The sequence below is a fragment of the Delphinus delphis genome, chromosome 21 (assembly GCF_949987515.2).
Source record: "Delphinus delphis chromosome 21, mDelDel1.2, whole genome shotgun sequence".
Lineage (NCBI taxonomy): Eukaryota > Metazoa > Chordata > Mammalia > Artiodactyla > Delphinidae > Delphinus > Delphinus delphis.
The window spans coordinates 1,764,422-1,791,645 of NC_082703.1; the positions used below are offsets into that span (position 1 = coordinate 1,764,422).

Below are 27,224 nucleotides of genomic sequence, written 5' to 3' on the forward strand. Positions count from 1 at the left end.
TTCTCTGGCAGATGCCCAGTGAGATGGCCACAGGCCTAGGTGCTGCCTTCACCTATGAGGTGCTTCCCAGGATCCAAGACTCTTTATCTTCTAGGAAGGAATTCACTGTGTAGCTTTTTTCATTTTAGCAGATGAGATTCTTATCTAAAACGTCCTTGTTTATGAAAAAATATTAAAACAAAGCAACAATTCTCAAATTTCAGACAACTTTCCCCCCAATTTTCTTTTGAAATGTTCTGATAAAATGTTCCTGAGGGTACACATCAAGCAAATCCCTTCAAAGAGGCATGAAATGTGGACAACACCATGGCAACAGGGCATTTTCCTGACAACACACACACACAAAACCCTCTCTCAGACACATACTCACAGGACAGGGCAGTATCTCAGTTCTAGTGCTTCAACGTCAGAGGTGATTCTACTGAAAGATGCCTTTGTGTCCTGACGAGTGGACAAAGATGAAGATACCATGCAGTAAATTATAACTCATGCAAATCCACCAACCAGTATGAATTTTTTTAAATTTCCTAATACACAGCTCCAAGCAAATGTCCACCTAGGCCAGAATTCCTCAAAATGTGGGCCATGGACCACCCACATCAGCATCACAGGTTGAGCTCATTCTCAGTGTTGGTTCCCAGGCTTCATCTCAGGCCTAATGACTCAGACTTTCTGGGGCTGGATCTCAGGAATCTGTATTTTAAAAAGCACCCCAGGTTATTCGAAGTACATTTATATTTGAGAACCACTGAGCTAGGGTGTAATCTGAGATTAACTGAAGCTTAGTATGAAAAACTCTGTGGAATAAAAATCAGATATTGAAAACTGATTTGTACTGTTATCTACGTCAGTGGCTTCTAAATATTTTGACCACAACCCTTACCCTTTCAAAAGAATATACTATAAATCATGACACAGCGCACGCACACACGTGCACACACACACACTCTGAAATTAAAGTTTCATGAAACAATATTTATCTTTAATACTTGTGATGTATTCTGATAATCTTCTATTCTATTTTGATTTTTTAAAAACACTGCACCTAACCCACTAAATCAATTTCACAACCCTCTAATGAATCACAAACCGTAGTTTGCAAAACACTGCTCTACAGCAATCAACTGAGATGTAAAGCTCGACAGAGTAAGCGTAAACCGAGAGACACAGACACTGCATGCTAGTCACTAAACTGGGGTTTTTCAAGATATTCTTAAAATATATACATTAGCTAGATTTAGAACAGTTTGATCACAATGCTGATAGCCAAATGAAATAAATTTCATTTAAACTGGTTTTAAATCTTATTATTCTCAATGAACAATGATCGGTTTTTGGAGTGAGAATTTGGTGCAATGTTAAGACTTGGAGTCCGGGAGTTACAGACGAGGTTCAGATCTGGCTGTCCCCCTGGGCAGGGGTGGCAGCCTGAGTAACAACCTCTCTAAGCCTCCATTTCTTCATCTAAGAAGTGGGGTTAATAACAGCTTCTATCTCATAAGGTTGCTGTGAATATTAAATGACATCACTCATGTTAATAACAATGGTTATTATATTATTCAAAGATAAGATGCATTTGAATAAAAGCTCTAGCATCTTAAGAGAATGATAAAAATGGTATTTAAATAAAGCTTTGTATATGCGTTTTATATAGATTACAATGTGTGCAAATCTACTACACACCTGGCATTGTCCTTCTCCTGATGAATGAACACTGAACATTTTAAACCTGAGTGAGGCCCAGTGCCAAGGGCTGGAGTTTCAGAAGCATGCGCCACAGTACTACTAAGCAGCGTATAATCTAGTGAGGACAGCAGAAAGAAACGTAAACAGGCAAATCCTATGCCAAGTGCCACAGATAAGAGATGCTGAAGGGGTGTATGGTTACAGTTCAGGGAGGAGAGGACAGGTCAAGATGAGCTCCAGAGTAGGGACCTGGGTGCGGATGCACAGGTAGGGGGTCTGAGGAAATAGGAAGGAGGATGGAGGAAAGGCCAAACCTGAGAGAATAATGGGCGTGAAGACAAAGGGTAAACTGAGCCCCCATCTGGCTGTGGGGCAGTAAGTCATCAAAACAAAGTTGGAAGTAAGAGCCAGCTTGGGTACCAGGCTGGGACAGTGGGTGATGAGGAACTTCATCTGGACGGTGGGGCTGCAGGCGGCCGTGGGAAATCAGCTCAGGCTGGTGGCAGAGGGCAGGGCATTCCTAGAGCAACGCCCTGGAAGGGGCAGGACACACCCCACGGCATCAGCGACATCAACGCTGCAGTGTCGCCAGTGAACAGAAAGAGGAATCAACACGGAAAATGGCGCTCCAATGAATTCGCCGAAGCTTCTGCAGCGCTGCTTTAAAGCTGACTCGGGCTCCAGACGAGTCCCCATCACGGTAGCTTCACCTCTGGAAACTTTCCAAGCCACCCCTACCCCTCAAATGATTTTACTTTTCTCGTTCAGATTCATTCTTTGCTCACCACACAACCTTCTGATTGCGAATTCAGCTTGCCAGGTCATGTGATACGGCGGAGAATGCCTTGATAGAATCCTGGGCACTCCGGTCACTAGAAAGGGTATTTCCTATAACACTGTCTCAACTGGCCTTCCACTCGTCCATCAGACTCATGGAAAGTTGGTTACACGTATCTATCAGACATCTGATCACCTTCTGATGTCCTCGGAAGGTGCCAGAGCCAACAGGACTGATATCTCAGTCCTGGCTGGGCTTTCGAATCACCTGGATCTCTACTTCAAGATACCCCGAAAGGAGGCAGCTGGCTGCAACCCAGGCCTCCCTCGGGCAGCCCCTGGGGGCGGGGGGGGGCACCATTTTCCCAAACAATCGTTCTCAATCCTGGCTGCATGTCAGAATCATCTGGGAAACTTGAAAAAGGTCCACACCCAGGGGGTGGCTACTTGCAGAGATGTTAAACCCCATCCACTGGGCAGAGGACGTGAATTCTAGTAACACACTCCTCACTCCGAAGCAGAGATGAAAAGGATATTGCAATGCATTGGGGTCGAGAGATTTCTATTTCACTTACATTTAGGATATTGAATTATTTTATTCCCTTTGATCTCCCTTCAACAGGTACCATAGCTTTAAGCTGGTACTAGTTTTAAACTCTTTTAACTCCTTATTGCTTTAGAACAGAGGTCAGCAAACTTTTTCTGTAAAGGACCAGATAGTAAAGGGTTCAGCTTTGCGAGTCACACTGTATCTGTCACAACTATTCAGCCCTGCAGCTGTGGCCCGAAAGCAGCCATAACTAATACAGAAACAGATGAGCACGCCTGCTAGCCAACAAAACTTTATTTACAAAAGTGTGGACAAAATTTGACCAGTGCACTGCTTCAGATGTTTGAATAATAATTAGCATTCTGATCTTGTGCTCGTAACACAAAATTGGTAATAAAGCCTGAAAATAAATACAAAAAGTGCACTCAGTCTCGGCATCTTAGACTTTGACTATCATCCTATTACCATTTACCAAAGACTCAAAACAGAGGGACTTGTTTATATTCAGACCATACGGACCTACTCAGACGACTTCTGCCCCCAGCACCTCTGACCACCCTCCAAGCTGCATCTATGGAGAAACCACCCACCTCGTCGTTCACCTGCAGCTTGCGAACGAGAGGGAGTGGGCAGTGCTGCCAGCTTCCTCACCAGTAGAAAATGCCACAGATATGTACTCATTAAATACATGCTTGTTCATTTCTTCTGGTAAGAAAAACCCCTCTCTTCTGCTTTTGAATACATTTAATCCTCCACGTAACTGATGAACAAGGTAAAAATCCAGAGCTCTCGGTCCAAAAGTGTTGGTTAAACAGCTTCTGTTAATCTAGGGTCCCTCCCCAGCATCACTGGCCCCTGATCTCTCAAAATGCAGAACGAGTGACAGTCAGAAGGGTGAGGCCATTTGCTAAGTGGATGAGAGCAAACCTTGACGAGCGGGGACTGAGAAGGAGCCCCCTGCATGGCTGTGCTCCCCAAGTCCACCCCTGCCACGTGCGGTCCCCAAACCTGCTGTGTCAGGCGGGGGCCGGAGGAGCCCTGCCCCCCACCCTGGGTGCTCCGGGCAGTTGTCTCCACTGTCCGAGTTGACACTCCTCACAGTGAGGGCGGGTGTGAGGCAGGTGGTCCCCAGGAAGGAGGGCGCAGAACTCCCACCCCCGACACCACCACACGCAAAAGGCCAGCCTGTCACTCTCTCGGGTTGGGTCGCCCACAGTGAAAACGGCTTGCATGAGCTCAGGTATCTCCTCCCGCGTTAAGGTTCCAGACTCCCCACCGTGGCTCCACATCAGACTTACTTGGAAGTGTTTTCAAGTATTCCCTTGACCTCATTCATTTCTTCTTTTCCAAAGTAAACGACGGTGAGATGAACTCTCCCATCCTGCTGGATGCACATCTCCCTAGAAAACCAAAAACACGGATGTCTGGTCCTGTGTTCACAGCAACAGGCAAAGCCGAAACAAATACCTATCCTGTAAAGTGCAAAAGGGTCCAGGGAGGGAACTGGGCTGCCAGGAGAGCAGAGAGGGGACAGGACATTCTGGCTGGCTCTTGCTATCACCTGTATTCCTATTTCTCTTACCAAGAAAACCATGAAATTTAAACATGCAGATCTGGTCAATGAAAACTCAGATGCAAGAGGCCACAGGCTCAACCTGCCTCAGGTCCAGCCCATCAGGGCCTGGATCCAGTGTCTAGAATGGCCCTGGGTCTGTACCCTTCTCTGCCACAAGAAATCTACAAAGTACAGAAGACACAAAGCCCAATGTACAGATGAGAACACTGAAGTCCAGCGAGGGTGAGACTGGATTCCTCATCCTTGCCTTTTCTCGTGTGTGCAACACAAATAGTCTTAGAGACTGAACGAGCAAAGGTAAAAAGACATTTATTTGTTTAGAACCCTAGAAACCCTGGGGACACCCAGTGTCATGGCTGTGTGGAGGGGCAATGGTCCAAAAGCATAGCTGCTGTACCTCACCCTCCCTAGGCAGATTCCTTCACTGCTCCTCTCTGTGGCTGTTGGTCCCAGGCACCCGGCACACACACGCCAGGCTCCCGGCAGCCCTCCTGGGCGGGGCCAGGCCTACACCTGCCTTCCCCACCAAAGCATATCTGTTATTTGCCCGGGCCCTGTCCTCTGCTGAGGGTTTACTTCATATACATGTGTGTATCACGTGCGTAATGTGTGTTGATGTGTGTATATGGATGTATATGTAAATATATGTGTATAAAAATGTGTTTACGTGTAAAACATATGTGTGTACAGATATGTACGTGTGTGTGTCATTTTAGCAGATTTCTGAAAGCAGATGAATGGAACGATTCTACTGGCAGGATGGTATTTGTGATACGCTGATGCTCTGCATGCCCTCCCACGTCATTCCTTTTATCGCTGTGTTGCAACTTCCCTGAACCCCTGACAACAATCCACGTCAGAGTCTTTCAGAGTCTCCGATCTCTAACTGCAGAAGCCAATTTATGCAGTGATTTTTATCGTGACATCAAGAAGGAGGGACTGCCTACCTGGGGTTTCTGGGAAGATCAGAGAAGATACTGTTCCTGCACTCAAAAACCTTACTTGAGAAATAAATGAGCTCAAATGAAATTATCAGACACATCGTGGCATTGATAAAAGTTCACAGAATTCAGGGCTTCCCTGGTGGCACAGTGGTTGAGAAGCCGCCTGCCGATGCAGGGGACACGGGTTCGTGCCCCGGTCCGGGACGATCCCACATGCCGCGGAGCGGCTGGGCCCGTGAGCCATGGCCACTGAGCCTGCGCGTCCGGAGCCTGTGCTCCGCAATGGGAGAGGCCACAACAGTGAGAGGCCCGCGTACCACAAAAAAAAAAAAAAAAGTTCACAGAATTCAGAAAGCACGGCCAAGCCTGTGGGCTGGATGGCTGGAACCCTGAAGGATGGGCCGGGTTTGGGACGGCAGAGAGGAGGAGGAGAGAATCCAGAGGGAAGAAGTACTGGGGAAGATTCTATTGACCCTGGGCGGAGGCACCAGGGCTCACCTGGTCAGAGGTTTGGCTCAGAGAATTCCCTCTCTTTCCAGAGGAAGGAAGGGAAGAGCTGATTCTAAAAGCAGATGGAGGGCGGGGCTCCGAGAAGCAGACAAGGGACCAGGAATGGGGCCAGGTGCTATTCCTGCTTCAGAACTGCGTGCTCCCCCAGCCTCAGCCCTGCAGACAGAGCTACCACCCACCGAGCACAAAATTCCCTGTACATAAAAGATCCCTTCTGCAAACCTGCCAGATGACGCTGTAACTTCCTTTGCCAGGGCAGAATAAAAGCCCACACACAGCACCAAGTGCTCGAAAAACTATGCTTTAAAAGTGTGGGCAGTTGGACAAATCCATCCCAGAATCAGCAGAGGGTCACCCGCTGAGCCTGAATAAAAAGCATTCTTGCTTTTTCTAGTAACATCTTTGTTGGCATTTTAAAATCCATCAAAGGACTTCCTGTTTTCAAGGAATAAAACAGAGACACGCTGGACCTTTACTTTTCATTCACCAGCTCAGGCTTCCCAAAAAGGCAAAGCAGAATTTGTTCCGAGGGCCACCTCCAGGGCCCTTTCTATTTATTCATTTATTCCTTCCTTCCTTCCTTCCTTCCTTAACCAAACAATAAATCTTAAAAAAGGAGTAGGCCGTTTCTACCTTTGAGTAGTTCTCCATCTGATTGGAGACTGCATGCTTAAAGCTATCTGCACTGCAGCCAACACACACTGCTGGAGAGAAACACCATCACCAAATGTCTGATGATCTTGTAACTTTCATATTTTTCAAAACACTTCTCACTGGACTCCACCCCCAGAAAGATGTGTAAGCAGGAGTTGTGCAGCTGGGTGACTGTGGGCACAGAGGTGTGTGTTCTGGTGCAATTATCTGTACCTGGACCCACACTCAGGTGCCCTGCTAGCTCGTTTCTGTAACAGCAGGGTGGCGGTGTTTGGGACGAACCTCAGGGAACCCAACTTCCTAAGAACCCTCTGGGAAGCTCTTCGGTTTGCCGGGCTCCACTGCTTTAGCTCCGCACTGGACTATCTTCCACCTTAACCTGGAAGCCTAAAAATTCTGTTTCTATGTCACCAAGACCTTATCTTTTTAGGACTTTAGAGAGGAAACAACAGTTCCTTCTCACCCAGGATATTGTAACACAGAGTATAGAGACTAAATAAGATATCTTTTCAGCCAGAACACATGGATCACAGCCACTTAAACACCTATATTTTTATTTCCCAAGAGGCTGAGAGCACGTCACGGTCTCTGAGTTCTGCTACTAATCTGTACAACCGCACCGTGGAAAGAAACCCTTGACTGTCATTCACACCCTACCTGTACAGGTAAGAAAAGGGGTTCCAATGTCCTGCACACCTAGGCATGCAGCCCACTTTCCCTCAGGAACAGCCCGGTATTGGTACCTCAGGTTTCCTTGGCGAGGGTGAGGGATGCACCCAGGATGCCTCACGGCTCTGGTCCTACCACTCAGGACCCCAGCACAAAACTGGGTAGTGGGCATGGCCACGTGGAGGACAGATGCTGCTGGCAGTGAGCATGGCAGCACCAAAGCCCCTCGGCATCCGTGAGGACCAACGATGCTGTTCTTGTGAGAAGCACTGAGTTTGCACCACGCAGCTGACCTGGCAGTTAGCGGAGGCTGAAGTGTATCTGACCTTGTGTGAGACCTCCCTGGTAAGTCGGACAAAGACCAGAGGGCACAGGAGGCTGAACATCTCGCCACAGAAGGTGAGAGAGAGCAGGAAAACCATGTTTCTCATAGTTACGGGACCTGTTCTTATACCCTGGGCTGAGTAGCCTGTGGAAACACAGTTTCAATGACAAACATTATTGAGTCCCTTTGTTGTGTGATGCGTAATTCTCATTGGAGTAAGATTTTAAAAGAATCATCGTGTATGGCCCCGTAGGGGGACCATCCAGGTTTGCCTGGGATTCTCCAGGGTTTAGCACTGAAAGTCCACATCCCAGGAAACACCTCAAAGCAAGCTGGGACAACTGGTCACCCTTCCTGCGTCAGGGACTTGACAGGAAGGAATGGGCATCTGAAGAGCACAGGACAAGGCGGGACAGAATAACGGCAGTAACAGGTCTAATGAGCCAGGGGAGTGCGGCGGAGACGTGACTCATTTCTGATGGGTGATGGGGACGGGTACCAAGGTCAAGGCAGCATCCAGGCCGAGCCTGGACAGGTGAGTAGATGCCACGCAGGTGGAGAGGACCAGGGAAAGGGCTCTCCTGGCTGAGAAGGCGCAGATGCAAGGAAATCACGTCCTGATTATTCTCAGTCAATCTGCTACTCAGGTATATCAGGTATGAGAAGAAACCCTGTTCAGGCTTTAATTATGTCCCATGCAAATGAAATAACACATAACAGCCTGTCAGGCTACCATCTCTCCCTTTGGTCGTTGAGGACACCAGGAAGAAACGTGTTCAGGCACAAAGGGACGGAGGAGGGAACAGAGAGTGGTGGGGGCCTGTCATCATCAGGCTTTAGAAAATGACGTTCTTCTTTTGCTTTGGTGGGTTCTCCCCACTCCTGCAGCCCACGCTGAAGTGACAGACAACTCCTGGACACCGTTATCTGACAAGCTGAGATGTGAGAGTGAACAGGGACCCTCAACCAAGCCATCGGGACCTGCCCTCCTGGTTGCACGTTTCAGAATAGCAAATGGCACCATTGCCAACTGACCATTTTCTTCTCTTGAATGGATGTTTCTACATAATCTGTGGCTCAAATGAAGTGACAAACAACTTTTAGCAGGTCCCACAGAGAAACTTTTATGGAAATAAGGTGAATGATGTAGATTCGTGTTTCTCAAACATGTAAACCATAAAACTTTCCTGGGTGCAACACTGGGGTCTGAGCAGAGAAGGGGCTGCCTGACGAAAGCTAGTGGAGCGAGGCAGGGGTGGAGGACGGTACTGGGAAAGGTACGCTAGGTTTCCTTCTGGGAAACACAACGAAGACCGAGCACCTCCTGGATCGCAGCCTGCGGGTGAGGCCCCGCACACCGCACGGCAGGGCTCAGCTGGTCCACGGCACACACGCCGGCTGAGCCCACGCTGCAGCCCCACTTCAGTCTCAGAGAGTCCACAGTCACTGTTTTTTAAAGATCCAGAAGTGTCCACAAAAACATCTTAACGGCGCTAAGCAGGAAAAGGATTTTAAAAATTGCTGAAGAAAATTCAAGTAAAAGATGTCCCTGATACTACCTTTAAATGTTATAAATGCCGAGGGAGGGACCAAGAGAAGTTTCAGAGGAAGGAGAAAGGGACAGATTAAAACAGAAATAACCAGCAAAGTCTGAGAAGACCCACAGCAACATGGAAAAGGGTTCTCAGTCCAGTTGGAAGGAGTCAGAATAAAAATCAAGCAAACTTGGAATGAACTGAGAAAGATCTTTGAAAATCACAAAAAATCATTTCCATAGAAATCCTTTTTTTCTAGGAGAGGCTCAGAGACAAAGACACTAAGACCGTCTATAGTTTTGTTACCGTGAGGTTCCTCCTGCTACTGCGAACAAAGTACACAATAAAACAATAGATGAGCTTAAAACCGATAAGCCAGATGCCAAGGGAAACTAAGCAGCCAAAAAGCAAACGTGAGAATAGTTTCAAGAAAGGCAGAATGAGGGGATTAAAAAAGAGAGAAGGAGGAGGGGGAGGGGGGTTTAAGCAACACAACACTGGGCAAAGGGGACTGAATCTGAAGCAAGTTCTCCTGGGGGCTCCCCCTCTACCCCTGGCCACGCGTAAAGCCGTCCTGGGAGGGGAAATGGCACGTGGAGCCTGCGAGGCTCATCCAGGGATCAGGACCACCAGAGAGCAAGGGAGGAAGAGGCTGCTGGAGCAAAGCGCCATCTTATCTCCATAGCAACAGTGGAGCCCGGAGCACGAAGGCCCCAAAGCAGCCCCACAGCAACTGACCAGAGGGTCCATACCTCTCCTCGGGGCACATCCGGGTGTCATTGCCACTCAGGAAGGGGACAAGTTATGAGGAGCTTTAGCCTCCCAACTTTTTTTTTTACATCTTTATTGGAGTATAATTGCTTACAATGGTGTGTTAGTTTCTGCTTTATAACAAAGTGAATCAGCTATGCGTACACATACATCCCCATATCCCCTCCCTCGTGCGTCTCCCTCCCACCCTCCCTATTCCCCCCCCACCCGCCCCCATCTAGGCGGTCACAGAGCACCAAGATGATCTCCCTGTGCTTAGACTCCTAACTTCTTGTAAATCCCAGAACATCACCCATTCTTGTTCATGGCCTCTTAAATAAAGGCCCTTAGGGTCTAGGGCTAGGAAAATCTTGTCTCACCCAACAAATAGCAGCTTCCTTCTCATTAAGCACTGAGGCTGAAGGAAACTAGGCTTTCTTTTTCTCTTTCCCCCTTACCTGCCAGGGGGTTCAGAGCTGGTGTTTCTGACAAGTTGCACTGCTCCCCTCAGTCCCAGCGCCCAGGTGTACTTCACCCCTGTTCCACACTGAGTACTTGTCCACTGACCTTCATAAAAATGGTTTTATGGAATTTGTATTTTTTATAAACACACACAATTCTTAGGATTTGTTGAGATGGTTCTAATAATCATGAGAATAGAAGAGCAATCATCATAAATACCTTAGGCCATGAACTCCATAAACCCAGGAATCAATTTTGTCACGGGGGTCCACCCCACCCCGGACACAGTTCTGGGCCAGGAAAGCTTGGTCCTTGGTCCTTGCAGATGGTACCCCATGCCCAGCCATCACCCCAAGTGAGCGATTTCTCAGGTCCAGCCTTCCCCAGAGCTCTTTGTGTCTTGCGACCAGGCCTGCTCTCCCTGGGGGATTCCAGGCTCTACATCGATTTCTTCTGTCCAAGAAGACATATTTGTTATAATTCTTAGCCATTTGGGTCTTTTCTAGCTGAATACTTAGCAAACTGATACTGAAGTGGGAAATAAAAAACCTAACAACCAGCATCAGAGGTGAAAGGGACTCATGTGGACCAGTACTTTGATGTTACAGAAGATCCTAACGCCCAGATGCATGACGTGACTTGTAAAAGTCCTCAGCCAAATGGTGTCGGAGCAAAGGTTGTTTACATTTTAAAGGAGATGCACTGGGAGAATAACGTTTTAAATAACCTCAAGTGGTGACCATTGCAACCAGGTGCCCAAAATAGTGGAAAATGGCAAAAATCTTGCCACCAACAAAAGGCCAAGAAAAGAGATACAATCTGCCCTAAACGTCACAAAGAGGAGGCCAAGGAGAGAAATGGAAGAGTCCACAGTAGCCTCGTGGTTCCAGCTCCACAAGTGCTGCAGAAGAGGGGCTGGAGGTGTGCAGCAGACGAGAAGGCTGGGGGACAGGGGCCCCGGCTCCGGGGCAGGGTCTCCACGCAGGGACGGCCGCAGCGGGGTATCTGGTCCCTCCACATCGCGTGGGAAGTGGCGAAGGAAGCAGGGCCATCCTAATGATGCTCGGTGAACTAACCCCCGCAAAGAGGCAGGTGTGGCAGGACCAGAGGGGAAAAGGCATCGCATTAAGTCAATATCCTTCGTAAGAGCCGGAAGAGGAGCCGGGGCGAGGGGCACTGACAGCCAGACCCCTCCCTGCCCACCCAGCAAATACAGGGCCAAAACCTCATCTTTATTCCCCATTTTTACCTGTGGGAGTGGAAAGAGCTGAAAACAACCGGTGGGTAAGATGAGAGAGGAAAACGAACGGGGGCCGATTCCCTCTGACGTTTTAGCCTCAGCCCTTAACAGAGGCCCCTGCTGGGAGCCAAAGGATCCCCCCTCCACCGTTTAGGACGAAGGTCCACCCACAACCAGGTAGAGTGAGGCTGGTACCACCACACGCCCGCCCCAAGGCCCGGAGGGGCTGCAGGAATCTGGAGCCTCTAAGAAAGGTGCACAAAGGCCAGCGGAGCTGTCTCCTCCTTCAGCTGCTCTTCCAGACCACGAAGAACGTGAGGAGAACACAAAATACAGCTGGGAGTGTGACACAGCCCTCAGTCAGGGTGGGGGACAGCCAAGGACAACCCACCACTACAACGTCAGAGCGGCAGAAAGCACGCCGCACGCAAGAGGGACGAAGACAAACAGCAGACAGCCACATCTGATGGAGAGCAGCAAAGTTAAAGGAAGGAAGAGAGGGCATTCAGAAAGCAAGTGTTCAAAACGCGAAAGCAAAACCTAGTCTGAGAGAAACTATAACTCCAATTGAAGAAAACATCTTACAAATGTTTCACACTTTCTTAATAAAAATGTGAATTCAATAAAAAAAGTTCAAAGAGGAAATGATATAAATAACAGATTATGATGAAGAAGCACATTCTGTGCTCAGAAAAATAACGTGATAATCAAAAGAAACAGAAGAAGTAAATTAGAAACAGCAAGGTACAGAATAGATGTATCTGAAAATCAGATTACTCACATAAAGGAAAGGCTTACATGAAAGCAGATAAAAGACTAATGCATTAAAAACTAGAGAGAAGCTAGTAAGTGGAGAAAACCTATGGGATGCACAACTGGGTCTGAGAAGCAGAGAAATCAAATCCAAAGCAGGAGAAGTACTCAAAATTAGAACACCAGAAAAAGTTCCCTGAAATGAAAGAATCCACAAAACAAACAAGGAAACTGAATTACAGGAGAGAGAACAACAGGCACTGAGCTGAGTGAGACATATGCTGATTAAGTGATCACGATTCGCAACGAAGGAAAGCATTCTTCCGTCATTTTCAGGAGAGACAAAATAAAGCTTTCCTAACACTCCTCCACGGTATCATCAGACCACTGTATCATCAGATGCAGAAGAACCTCTACAAGGTCCTAAAGAAAGAAAGTGTATCCAGAGTTTTAAGCCCAGTCACGTCATCCTTAAACTGTGCAGATAACAAGCAGACATTCTATTCTCAAGCACTCATGACCCTTCTTGAAGAAATGTCTTGACCGTGAAATCCAGACAACCCAAACCTCAGGAATGAAGAAGCCGCTGTTGGAGGACAGCTGATGAATGCACTAAATCCACTTAACACACAGGAACTGTGGTTACAATGCAAAGTGTAAGGGCTGCAAACCGTGACGAGGTAAAAATGATAGAGCAGTGATTTATGTCATAGAGTGTTCTGCCTATGTTTTCCTCTAAGAGTTTGATAGTGTCTGGCCTTACATTTAGGTCTTTAATCCATTTTGAGTTTATTTTCATGTATGGTGTTAGGGAGTGTTCTAATTTCCTACTTTTACATGTACCTGTCCGGTTTTCCCAGCACCACTTATTGAAGAGGCTGTCTTTTCTCCACTGTATACTCTTGCCTCCTTTATCAAAGATAAGGTGACCATATGTGCGTGGGTTTATCTCTGGGCTTTCTATCCTGTTCCATTGATCTATATTTCTGTTTTTATGTTTTTATACTGTCTTGATCACTGTAGCCTTGTAGTATAGTCTGAAGTCAGGGAGTCTGATTCCTCCAGCTCCGTTTTTCATTCTCAAGATTGCACTGGCTATTCGGGGTCTTTTGTGTTTCCATACAAATTGTGAAATTTTTTGTTCTAGTTTTGTGAAAAATGCCAGTGGTAGTTTGATAGGGATTGCATTGAATCTGTAGATTGCTTTGGGTAGTAGAGTCATTTTCACAATGTTGAAACTAAAAATAGAAGTACCATACGACCCAGCAATCCCACTACTGGGCATATGCCCTGAGAAAACCATAATTCAAAAAGAGTCATGTACCAAAATGTTCATTGCAGCTATATTTACAATAGCCTGGACATGGAAGCAACCTAAGTGTCCATCATCGGATGAATGGATAAAGAAGATGTGGCACATATATACAATGGAATATTACTCAGCCATAAAAAGAAACGAAATCAAGTTATTTGTAGTGAGGTGGATGGACCTAGAGTCTGTCATACAGAGTGAAGTCAGTCAGAAAGAGAAAAACAAATACCATATGCTAACACATATATATGGAATCTAAGAAAAAAAAAAAAAAGGTCACGAAGAACCTAGGGGCAAGACGGGAATAAAGACACAGAACTACTAGAGAATGGACTTGAGGATATGGGGAGGGGGAAGGGTAAGCTGTGACAAAGTGAGAGAGTGGCATGGACATATATACACTACCAAACATAAAATAGATAGCTAGTGGGAAGCAGCCGCATAGCACAGGGAGATCAGCTCGGTGCTTTGTGACCACCTAGGGGGTGGGATAGGGAGGGTGGGAGGGAGGGAGACGCAAGAGGGAAGAGATATGGGAACATATGTATATGTATAACTGATTCACTTTGTTATAAAGCAGAAACTAACACACCATTGTAAAGCAATTATACTCCAATAAAGATGTTAAAAAAAAAAAAGTACTTTAAAGGAAAAAAAAAATGATAGAGTAAATGGGGAGATGGGACCAGGAGAGCGAGAAAATATAACTGCGCTGCTCTCCTCTTCTTATTATAATTTTTCAACCAATGTAGAGTCTAAAACTAAAATATGGAGTAAAAATACATAATGATTCCAATATGTTCTGGTTTGTAAAGTCACTTTTTTAATTTTAGAGGGATTTTTTATAGCACAGAAACATTTTCTCAAAGATCAGCAATTTCTTCTGTTATACTTCAGATTCTCTTCTATAAATTTAAGTAAAGTAAAATTTAATACTTTAATTAAAGATAGAACACATAGCATGTCTCATGCTTAATTACATTTCAAGCATGTTATTTTTCTATCTGTGTATATGCAAAGAAAGGTGCCTAGAATGTTCAATTAATGTTAAAAATGGCTAATTTAGGGAAGCAGGGCCAAAAGTGAATTTTTAAATAATTTACTCTTGGTTGTGTTCTACTGTTTAAACATCTCATAATAGCCACGTGTCACTTTTATAAACTTAAAAGTCAGGTTTAAATTATAAAAGCAAAAAGATATATTTTGTTGAATTTTTAAAGAAAACATTAAAAAATGCTAACTATATAAAAATTTACAAAATACAAAAATTTATAAAATGGAGAGAATCCAAAAGAAGGAAATAAAAATCACTCATAGTTCCATATTCAGTGCCAACCACAGTTAACAGTTTCCACTCCTGGAATGGAAAGGACTTCATAAAGACAACATCAAATATTGAATAATTAGCCCCTTATATTTTCTCCCAATACTCTTATGGTCAATTTAATGGCATTTAAATATTTAATTGACCAGAGGTTACTTTGGGTTTTGGTGTAAAGTCAGAATTAAATCTTTTCTGCTGTTTGGTTAGTTGTCCTAAAGCCATGCTCTGAACAATGCATTCTCTGCTGGCCAACTTGAAATGCCACCTTTACCAAGTTCTGACCCGGAATTAAATACCCTAGGCTTGAGTACCCTCTATCATCCCAATTTTTCAGAGACCTCAACGTGCTCAGAAGCCCCTGGTCCACGGAGCAGACTCCCCTGTCAGCCTCTGCTCAAGCGCCTTCCATCTGGAAAGCCTTTCTTGGCCCACTGTCCTGGTCTCTATTTCTATCTCTGTGGGACTAAGATTCTTCTCTCCATGAAGCCAGGTTCCTCTTATCCCTCCATCTGGTCCAGTGTGCGGTGCACACACAGGCCCTCCTTGTCCCCAAGGAACCAGTCTCCCTGACCACCCTCTCCTGCCCACCTGCTATAGCAGGTATCTGAACAGTGACAGGCAAGAGAAAGGACCCCTGGATTTTTGTTTTTAAAACATTAACTAGAATGACATTCATTTCAGCACTTCCACTTTGGAGACTTGTAAAGGTTTTTCTTTTTTCAACAATATTTCCCTTCTAATTTTGTTCCTACTGTTAATTACTTTCCATCCTTGTGACACTAAGGCAATAATCAGTCATAATAATTAGTCATATGCACCCAAGAGAATCCTTCTTCCAGGCTCCGGAGTCCTGCAAGGAGGGCTTGGCTGTCCCCTGAGCAGACAGCCCTCCGGCGGGGGCACCATCTCGCCAAGCTCAGCTCTCTAGCGACCGGCCTGTGTGCTAAAGCCAACCTCAGGGCCCTGCCCCAGGCTCCAGGCAGCTTCCTGGCCGAGGGAACTTTCTATAAACTTGTCCTGGGAACAGGCACACTGGCTGCTGGGAGTCAGGGTTTGCCTTCAGGCCTGGTCTGTCCTCCCAGGATGGATGCTTCATCGGCCAGTGCACTCGGCCGGTCTGAAGAGAAGGCAAGAGGGACACAGACACACCCAGGGGGGGCTGAAGGGAGCCACAGCCACACAGACACTTCAGGGCCAGAGCCAGAGGGGCGCTGCCAACAGTCGTGGGATTGTGCGCCGGGGTGTTCTCCAAACTGATGGGGTGTGGGTGTGGGAAGATCAGCTCAGCCAACTCCACAGGACGTCATGCTGAAGGCCCAGCTCCCAAACCCGGAGAAGACAAAGGCAGCCATTGCTTCAAAGGCCACAACTAGACCCACTGGGTAGAAATTACAGGGAGGCAGATTTCAGGTGCAAGTAACAACGAGCTTTCTACCCGGAGCTGCAGCTCGCCCTGGCACGCATGCGCACACACCACACGCACACAGCCGTATCAGGAGTGCCGCTGAGGGATTCTGAACTCACGGAAGACCAGGTCAGAGGGCCCCCCAAAGACTCTTGGGTTCTGACCTTAAAATGTAGCTAGAAAAGGGTTACTCTTTTTAGTTGGAGAAGATGTATTAAGGACCTATTTACAAAGCTTAATGATAGGGTGTAAGGAGGACACGGGGATGAGAGCAATATCCCCTCCTACTGACTGCAGAGCTGTTATCATCTCCAGGCCTGAATATGCTAGTGGAGAAGGTTCTGGAAGGTGGAATGAGACCATCTTGAGGGAAGGGCCATCTTGAGAGGAGCTGTCATCTTTGCTTGAAGGACACATTCAGACTGAGGTTACAAGACAGAAAGGGACCCAGATACATAAGTGCTGGACTTCATTTACTCCCATCTCTGAAGCCTGGCCAGAAACGGGTTACTCTTCAAACGTGTTCATTATCCAGAATTTTGAGAAGCATCAACTACACCCTTATACTGAGCCTTACTGGCTTTTAATAAAGTGAATTTAATGATAAAAGATTAAAAATAAGTTTGATCTTCCAATATTTATCACTAGGCACACATGACGTTCTATCTTCAGAATAAGCTGGCTAAGTCAGCTGGCCGATTGACCTCAAGCAGCGCGTGAGTGTCGTCCGCAAGAGTGTAAGATCCGACACCGCACCGTCAGGAGCTTGAAGACACGTGTAAAAACTACACACCGCATCGGAACATAAAACCCGCTTAAATCTTCTTGAGTAGCTACAAAAATGAGTGCTGGGAGGCTTCTCGGCATAATTTTACATGTAATCTCCGAGGAGACACAGGTTAAAATAAAAAAGACTCTGACTGAATGCATTCCAGCCACTGCCAGGGCAGGACACCAAAGGAAGCCAGGCTGCAGCCGAGCACACAGACCCACGGCCACGCGGGTGCCGGCCTTTCGGAGGCTGGGAGGGGCCCAGTCCAGTGAGGGGACAGCACGGCCTCGTGGTCCCCCAACTGCAGTCAGAATGGAGCCCAGCAGGCGTGACCCTACAGATCCCGATGAAAACCCAGTCCTCCTAACCTTCGCTTCTGAAGGTAAATCCGGTTATCTGGCAGCTTTCTAATTGCTTTAGGGAAAGGCAGATACAACGATAAACTTTACAGGAAGAAAATAGAGTCGAACAGGGAGAGACAGGGGCCTTCATGCTGGGCAGGGACCAGGGAGGGACGGGATGGGCTATCAGTGTTTCACACACACGTGCCGACAGGCCCACCTGAAATTCTGCATGAACTGCCGGAACTTGTCCACCCTCCTGGCCAGTGGGACGATGACATTGACCAGCGTGCCGGCCATGTTCAAATCCTCCTTCTTCACCTTCATGATGGGGCCAAACGGTCGGAACAAGACAAGGCGTCTGAACTCGTGCTTGTGGTCTCCTCTGAACGTGAGCTCGTACAAAGTGCCTTTATCCTTTTCTGTGCGGTAGATGCCTGTTAACAGACACAAGGAGAGACAGTTCTAAAAATTAACCATGGCTGCTGAGTGTTTTTAATAGCCAAGAGCTAGCACAAAATGCCTTACTTTAAAAAATTAAGATTAAATCTCCACACCTAATACTTATTAGAAAACTCAAAATGCTCCCACTTAAATAGCAAAAGAAATGAAAATACCATCAATTTAAAACTCGGTTATGAAGACCTCAAAAAAACACATGGCAAAAAGTTTGTAATGTTGTAATTCAAAAAGAGTCATGTACCAAAATGTTCATTGCAGCTATATTTACAATAGCCGGGACATGGAAGCAACCTAAGTGTCCATCATCGGATGAATGGATAAAGAAGATGTGGCACATATATACAATGGAATATTACTCAGCCATAAAAAGAAACGAAATTGAGATATTTGTAGTGAGGTGGATGGACCTAGAGTCTGTCATACAGAGTGAAGTAAGTCAGAAAGAGAAAAACAAATACCGTATGCTAACACATATATATGGAATCTAAGAAAATAAAAAAAAAGTCACGAAGAACCTAGGGGTAAGACGGGAAGAAAGACACAGAACTACTAGAGAATGGACTTGAGGATATGGGGAGGGGGAAGGGTAAGCTGTGACAAAGTGAGAGAGTGGACATGGACATATATACGCTACCAAATGTAAAATAGATAGCTATAGGGAAGCAGCCGCATAGCACAGGGAGATCAGCTCGGTGCTTTGTGACCACCTAGAGGGGTGCGATACGGAGGGTGGGAGGGAGGGAGACCTAAGAGGGAAGAGATATGGGAACATATGTATATGTATAACTGATTCATTTTGTTATAAAGGAGAAACTAACACACCATTGTAAAGCAATTATACTCCAATAAAGATGTTAAAAAAAAAAGTTTGTAACGTTGGATACAAAGCTGCATTTATACTATTCAGAGGCATTTAAAAAAGGACTGTAAGGAAATATGTCAAAATAAGACTGGCTGTGCTGTGGAGAAGGGTTATGTGTTTTTTCTTTTCTGCTATTTATCTACATTTCTACAATATGATAAGATACATACTTTAATATTATATTTAATTTAAGAAGTGTGTTAAAACGATCTCTGAGAAACGACAGCCATTTCATAGGAAGTGACCACAGTGGTCCATTCGGGGCACTGGGAGCCACTCGGGCCGCTCCCATGGGTCATGTGGCCCCAAGGAAGCTTCCGGAAGCACTAAAGCACACGGCATGTACAGTACCAGTACAGCGGCAGGTGCACGTCTTGCGTAACTTCCCCTCTGGGAAGCAGCACAGCCAGCACCTCAGAGCCAGCCTACTTGGGGCGACGATGGGCCCCCCAAGTGTCGCCATCACTGGAACTCCACTGTCTCATTGCTGGGCGGACCGTGTGACCCAGCGTTTCGCTCAAATACGGGATGAGGCTCCGCAGTCCTGACCAGATGGAACATCCCCACCTCGGGAGCCAACCAACCCCTGGGGCCTAAGTTCCACACCTCCCCGTGTCATTGGGCTTGTGGGTGTTTTCCTACCGGCAGAAAAACCCATCCAGTTCGACAAGTCACCAGAGAAGAGTCCTCGTCTCTCTTCTCTTGACTGGCCAGGTTTTCTCTTTCTCGTCCTCTGAGTCCCTACTTTGGCTGGGACGCACCCTGGGCCCTGAGTAGCTACAAAGGCGACTCCACAGAAGGCATCCTCCTGGGCTCGCTGGTTTCCAGGCCTCTCTGAGCCCTTCTCTTTTCATCCTCACCCCTGCTCTCCTCTCTTCCGTGGGGGCCACAGGTCTGCTGCACAAACGCCTCTGTTCTTCCCGTTCCAGGAGCTGTTCACCCCACACCCCTGGCTCTGCGGCCTTTCTGATCTCCCTCCAGGGCCGCAGAGAGGAGCCTGGGCTGCGAATCTTCCAGGGGGCCTCACCTGCCACCGCCCAGAGGCTCACACGCACAGCCCAACACCGGCGGCTCGGGGACTCGAGGACCTGGGCGCAGGGCTACGAGGATGGGGCAGAGCTCCCTCCTGAAGCCCCCTGGGCTCCCCAGTGCAGGTCAGGGAAGCTGAGAGAAGGTCTGCCGAGCTCCTGCTGGGACGAGGTCCCAGCATCCCCACCGGGACCACTCATGGGAGAAGGGAGGGGCACATCTCACGAGGCTCGGAGGATGTCTCTGAAAACGTGAAGTGGCTCCCTTCGAAGCCTGTTCACCCTTTCAGGCAACTGGTCCTCGCAGAGGACATGGGCTCTTCCCACCTCTGCTGCCCACCAGAGCAGCTGGGCAGCCACCAGCTCCCAGGGGCCCAGGTGAGGTGGGGCTGAGTCAGGAAGCAGTCGGCTCAGTTAACAGCATCTCTGCTGGACGGAAACACAGCTGTGACCCGGGGCCGGCAAGTACCCCTGCTCTCCACGGCTACCCCCGCGCAAGGCTGCTACAGCTGAACCTGCAGATAGCAAGTATGCGGGCCGGGATGGCTTCTCAGAATTGGAGTCATTTTCTTTCTCGGCACCAGGATCAGAATCATTAACTTTTAACATCTAAATCCACAGATTTGAAGATGCAGGTATGCGCCTGTCTCAAGAGATGGGCGTGCATTTATAAAGAACCAGAGAACACAGCAGTCCTTATTAATAATGATTCCTACGACCATGCCTGCAGGGAGCCGCACCAGCATCCCGGGGGACAGGAGCAGCCTGCCTTCCTGGTTCCCGGACACACCCTCCCCCAACGCCTCCGGGACCACCAGGAGCCAGTGGACCAGGCTGATCTCAGCCACAACTCCAGCTGCTTTGTCGGCATCACCCGCATCCTGTGCCTTGAAACAGCTATTACATCAGCAACTTTTTAGCATATTTCCCCCTACTCTGCCTAATTCAATTCATTATGTCTTATAAACCTGATTTTAGATCCCTTAATCCTATCTATTTTAAATAAGTTACTTAAAGCTCTCTTGCAGCCTGTGTCCACCAGAACCCAGCACCAGCCCTCGTCCACCACACCCACAGGTACGTCCCCCCACCCCAGCCTCCTTGTGACATAAGGACAGCACCTAAACAAAGCCCGCGCCTCCTGGAAACCTTCAGAGGTGGAAACTCGGACAGCCTCCCTCTGAGAGAAAGGGAGCAGAAGCACCGTGGCAGGATCGGGTTTTCAGCCAACGAGCTGCACGCACAATGACAAAGGCAAAGCAGGTTGGCCACGCGAATACCTCCCTAGTAATATTTTATAGGGCAGTATCATTCTTATCCACTATGCAAATTAAAGATCAAAATAAGGACTGGGCTTCCCTGGTGGCGCAGTGGTTGAGAGTCCGCCTGCCGATGCAGGGGACACAGGTTCGTGCCCCGGTCCGGGAAGATCCCACATGCCGCGGAGCAGCTGAGCCCGTGAGCCGTGGCCACTGAACCTGCGCGTCTGGAGCCTGTCCTCCGCAATGGGAGAGGCCACAACAGTGAGAGGCCCGCGTACCGCAAAATAAATAAATAAATAAATAAATAAGGACTCTGGAGCTGGCTTAGAGCTTAGTCTAACGCCTTTTCCCTCTTTCCGCCACTAGATGCCGACCTTCCTGTGAGTTTGCTGTTTCTGCTCCCTGTGCCGGCAGACCCGTGCTTGACCTGCTCTCCTCCAGGGGTCCAGGCCCCAGGACCAACAACTAGATGGGGACACCTCCAGGAATCCAAGATACAGCTCCTCGGTCTGCTGCAAATGTCTGCTCCTTCAGTAGGTGAGGAGCTTACCAGATGCGGACGTGACCCCCTCCATCCTGCCTTCCACTTAAGGACCTCAGAAATCATGATGCCGAAGGTCCCCGCCCTCACGTCCCCACCCTCACTCAGGACGAGTGGACATGGCTGCGGCCAGTGCTGCACTGCTGAGCCCAGAGGTGTCTCCACTTTCATCCCCGCCTTTCCTACCTTCCCGCATGGAGCCCAGGTCCCCCAGCTAGACACCTGCCACCTCTGACACCCCTGCCCCACTTCCAGGGCCCGGTCCATCCTGCACATACCCTGGGGCCCTTAGCTTCCTATAGCATCACTCTACTCCTGCTCTGGCCCAGCTCAGAAGCCCCGCAGCTTCTCACAGCCCAGAGAGCAAAGCACCAATACTACAGCCAAGCCTTCAAACCCTCCCTCATCTGGCTCCCGACTCCTGTCCTAATTGTACGTCCTGCCCCTGCCTCACATGAAACTGGGTTTACGTCGAGCATGTAGCATATACAACTACTCTTCCCCCTGGAAAAATTGGAACCGAAAGTGCAACGCTGGTGGGAATGTTAAATGGTGCAGCTATGGAAAGAGCCTGGCAGTTCCCTCAAAAGTTAAACACAGAATTATGATCTGACCCAGCCATTCCGCTTCTGGGTGTGCACCCAAAAGAGCTGAAAACAGACACTTGAACAGACACTTGTACACACATGTTCACAGCAGCATCATTCACAGCAGCCAAATGTGGCAACAACTCAAACCTCCATGAAGAGGTGAATGGATGGACAAAGCGTGGTCTATACATGCAATGGAATGTTACTCAGCCTTAAAAAGGAATGGCATTCAGACACATGCTACAGCATGGATGGACCCGAAAACACGAGCTAAGTGGAGTCAGCTAGACAGAAAAGGACAGAGACTGTATGAACCCCCTCGTACGAGGAGTCTAAAGTGGTCAAATTCACAGACAGGCAGTGGACTGGGGCTCACCAGAGGCTGGGACGGGGGAGGGGACTTAGCGTTTAATGGGCACGGAGTTCAGTCCGACATAATGAAAAAGTTCTAGAAATGCGTGGGGATGACAGTTACACACAATGTGAGTGTACTTAATGCCAATGAACTGTACACCTAAAAATGGTTAAAATAGGGAATTCCCTGGTGGTCCAGTGGTTAGGACTCCATGCTCTCACTGCGGAGGGCGCGGGTTCAATCCTTGGTTGAGGAATTAAGATCCCATAAGCGGCGCAGTGTGGCCAAAAGAAAAAAAGCTTAAAGTGGTGAATTTTACGTTATGTGTATTTTACCACAATAACTGCTGTCCTGTGAAAAGCCTGGCACTTTCTCAAGACACAGGTCCCCACCGGTCCCCCCTCACCCCTTCTAAACAGGACCCTCCTCCCCTGGGAAGATTCCCAGACTTTCTCAATCCTAAGTGATCGCTCGCTCCTCCAGGCACGCGGATCTGAGAGCTTAAACACCTCTGTGTGGAGCTGCTCTCCTGGCCCGTGACACATGTGTCCCCAGACATGGTCTAGTCCAGCCTCTCATTTTACAGACGAGCACACGGAGACTCAGGGAAGCTGTTTCCTCCCTCGAGGTCGTCTTCCATACCCAACACGAACCCCTCAGAGCAAAGGAAGACGCAGCAGCGTCTGAGAAGTCAGACAAACGACATAAGGTCTGTGGTAAAAACCACAGTTCATAGCTCCTCTACCCTCGGATAACCCTTACAGGCCCCCTTGGAGCTTTTCTCTTTTTTAACCCGTAGCTCTAACAGCTGCTAAATAACAATTATCTGAGTTCAGAGTCTACAACACATTAAAAGTAGTAAATTTTGAAAAGGGGGGGGATTTTCATGAAAAAAAAAATTTCCAGAAAAAGGAGAGTATATGCGGAAAGAAAAGGTCTAACAGGCAGAAATGCTGACAGTAGTAAGTAGTGACAGGTCACCTCCTAACAGCAGGGGGAGACAGAATGTTATTATTTTTTTTAATTTAACAGAAATGTCTGGGATCATCTAATATAAAGAAAAAAAAAAAAAAACTCCACCCATGAAAACTGCCTTTGAAGACATCAGCATAGGAGCCTAATCTCCTTAGTCTGTTCAGAAGAGAAACTGGGACATACCTGAGAAAGATTTTATTTCACAACGGTAATTTTCAACTATTGTGGTGCTTCAGTTATCTAGAGAATTCCACTTAGATGAAACGTCTCACTCTCAGGCCACGTGGGATAACAAGACATCATCACAGTGCTGTCTGTTGTCAGCTCTATTTTCTTAGGGAAAGTAGCAGACATTTGACATCTGCGGAAGACTGTCGTGAATCCCCAAATGCTCAGAGACCACAACGTAAATAATTCTCCCCATAAAGACAGTAAAAAGTAACCACTTTACAGCTTTCCTCCTCTGCCAGGTTACGGGACGCCCACACACCTTGTTTCTCCTGCATCACAGGGCATCAGCTCACAGCCGCTTCTGTACTCGTCCTGACTCAGGTTCATCCCCACTAACTTTCACTAAACATTTCTATTGATAAGAAACGGCTGCACCGACTGATGTCCTTGCTGAAACAATTCATGAATCCCCTTTTTTATTCCTATTTATTGCATTTGTTCATGCTGTAGATCCATGCAGACAAACTCAACACTTGCTACTTTTTTTAAAAAAAATTATTTTTATTTATTTATTTTTGGCTACGTTGGGTCTTCGTTGCTGCGTGCGGGCTTTCTCTAAGTTGTGGCGAGCGGGGGCTACTCTTCATTGCGGTGCGTGGGCTTCTCACTGCGGTGGCTTCTCTTGTTGTGGAGCACGGGCTCCAACACTTAGTTCTTAATCCATCAAGAATTTCTAAGAACCTCACTTACTGAGGGTTGCTCCTTACTTCATCACTGATACTGGCAGTCGACTTCTTTTCAGAGCCATCTTTTCCCCACAAAGCTACAGATCATCTCCATGAAGACAATCATGTACCTGATACTAAGTGGGAAGCGAAGACGTGTTATGATCCCAGCGTAGCAGCGGGCTGGGCTCCTCACCAGGTGTACCACCAGCCATGCACAATTCATAGTCACATGACATGGTTATTTTTATCGTTATTGATTTTCCTTATGGGTATCATTCACCATGGACTGTGTTCTCCATTAGAGATATAAAGAGGGTTGTGATAAAAAAAATATCATTGTGGGAACTTCTCTGGTGGCACAGTGGTTAAGAATCCGCCTGCTAATGCAGGGGACACAAGTTCGAGCCCTGGTCCGGGAAGATCCCACATGCCGTGGAGCAACTAAGACCGTACGCCACAACTACCGAGCCCATGTGCTGCAACTACTGAAGCCCACATGCCTAGAGCCCGTGCTCCGCAACAAGAGAAGCCACCGCAATGAGAAGCCCACACGCCGCAACAAAGAGTAGCCCCCACTCGCCGCAACTAGAGAAAGCCCACATGCAGCAGTGAAGACACAATGCAGCCAAAAATAAATTAAAGATTAAAAAAGAAAATCACTGTGCTCTCAGAATTCACATTCTAGAGAGAAGGCAGACAGGTAAACCAAAGAGGCACATATAACATGCTAAGCACCTGAGAGTCTGCCCACGGTGCAAGGAGCAGAAAGGAGGGCGTCTCCACCTGCTGAGGGTGTGGACACGCTGACAGACGATATTTCACCAGAACTGGAGACTGGGCGTTTGCCAAGACTACAAAATCAGAGAGAACATTCCACGGAAAGATAACAAAGATACTGAACAAACAAAACCAACTTGTTATGTTTGGCAAACTTGCAGCAGTTCAGCCAGGCTGGGGCACAAGAGGCAGGTGCAGGAGGTGAAGCTGGGCAGTGAGGTAAGGGCACAGCATGCTGGCCACCAGGGCCTCCTAGGGAGCAAACCCTCCCCGAGCTCAGGAGAGGGGAAGTGGCGTTAGTGCCATCGCCTGACAGAGGTGTGGATGGAAGATGGGGGTGAGATCAGAGCACTGAGGGAAGAAACCCTGTGACTCAGCAGGAAGCTGAGACAGCGCCAGCGAGAGGAGGGCAAGTGGCAAAGGCTGGAGAGAACCGGTTAGAGGTGAGAGGGCAGGCGAGGGGAGTGAGCTGCAGGTGAGGCAAGGCCTATGAGTTAAAGGTCTGAAATGCTGACTTGAGGAGCTTGTGTCTGAAGCTCAGCAGACGGGCCCTTTGCAGAGTGAGATGCCCCGGCGTCTGGGGGGCTGCGGAAGTGTAGAGAGTGAGAAGAGGGGCCCCGGAGGCCGGTGCTGCGTAGCCAGCAGGGAGGCTGCCAGGTCAGGCACAGGACGGGGCGGCAGGGAAGCTCACGGTGGGCCAGGGTAGCTCAGCGCCCGCTGCTGCATCAAGGTCAAGTAAGATGAGGACGGCGCAAGCCCACTGGATGGCAAGCGGCCCAACGGTGGCCCCGGCCATGACGTTCCCGGAAGCGACAGGGTCTGGAGCAAATCTGAAAGAGGATGAGAGGTCGAGGGGCAGGAGTGAGCTAGGTGAGGAAATCATCTTGCTTCTGTTTCCCGGAAGTTGTCAAGTTCCTTCCTGCGCCAGGACCTTTGCCCTTTCCTCCGCCTCTGCCTGGGATGCCTCCCCAGGCTGGGCACCGCCGGATCCTTCCCCCCTTGTAGGTCTCGACCCAGATGCACCTCTTCCACGAGGCCGTCTCTCGTCCCCCTCGGTCCCCTCTTCCACGCGCCCTGTTCTAGCGCCGTCGCCACCCGTTACCTGAGGGTGTTCACCCTCCTTGCCCCTGTGCCCCCCCATAGCTGAGCTCCACGGGAGCCAGAGCTCTGTTTCTGCGGCGCAGAAGGCAGGTGGGGTGGGGAGGTGCTGGGTAAGAAGGGGCGGACCCAGCAGAGTGGCAGCCAGAGGAACTCAGAGGGTTGGAAAGTCCTTCAAGTCCTTCATGAAGGACTTGAAAAGTAGAAAGAACAAGTCCGTCACGCGCTGAGAGAAAGAAGCAAACAGAAACAGATCACGAGGACACACGGATGGAAGGAGGGGTGGGGCCCCGGTGGGGCCCCATCCAGGGAAGGACCAGGGACAGAGAGGGGGCAACCTACCCCCCAGCACAGGGCAGGAGGCCAGCGGGGTGCGGACCACACAGGGGTGGGACGAGGAACTCAAGGAAGCACGAGGACGAATGTCCAGTTTCTCCTGCAGCAGGAGGAAGGCCAGGCTGAGAACGGGGGTTAGGAGCGACACGGGAGAGCAGGGGCGGCACGAGGCAGGGTGAGAGGGGCCCACAGCTGGGCACGAGGGCACAGGGGGCCCCCATGAGCCCCGACAGAGCACGTGCACGAGGGGACTGTCCCCGGCAGCAGGAGGAGCAGAGCAAGGACGGGGAGACAGGACTTGCGGATCCAGGCCGGCTCTGCAGGACACACGTGCAGGGCCAGGGGGTCGGCACCGCGAAGAAAGTGGCCGAGGGGACTCACTGGGGTCCGGCCGAGGGTGCGGGGGAGAGCCGAAGGCAATGCAGGATCGGAGGGGGGGAAATCGGGCCAAGTG

The 27,224-nt window shown here is 48.5% G+C and overlaps 1 protein-coding gene across 2 annotated transcripts in view; it reads right to left on the bottom strand.

Annotated features, from left to right (window-relative positions):
• The window catches only part of CSGALNACT1 (chondroitin sulfate N-acetylgalactosaminyltransferase 1), a 322,489-nt gene that overhangs the window by 23,689 nt on the left and 271,576 nt on the right, over positions 1 to 27,224 (bottom strand). For both annotated transcript variants that reach the window (XM_060001577.1, XM_060001576.1), the window contains exons 4-5: positions 17,806 to 18,022; positions 4,312 to 4,413 (exon numbers count right to left, since the gene is read on the bottom strand). In XM_060001577.1, the coding sequence (XP_059857560.1) occupies positions 4,312 to 4,413; positions 17,806 to 18,022 (319 nt within the window). The remainder of the gene's footprint in view (positions 1 to 4,311; positions 4,414 to 17,805; positions 18,023 to 27,224) is intronic.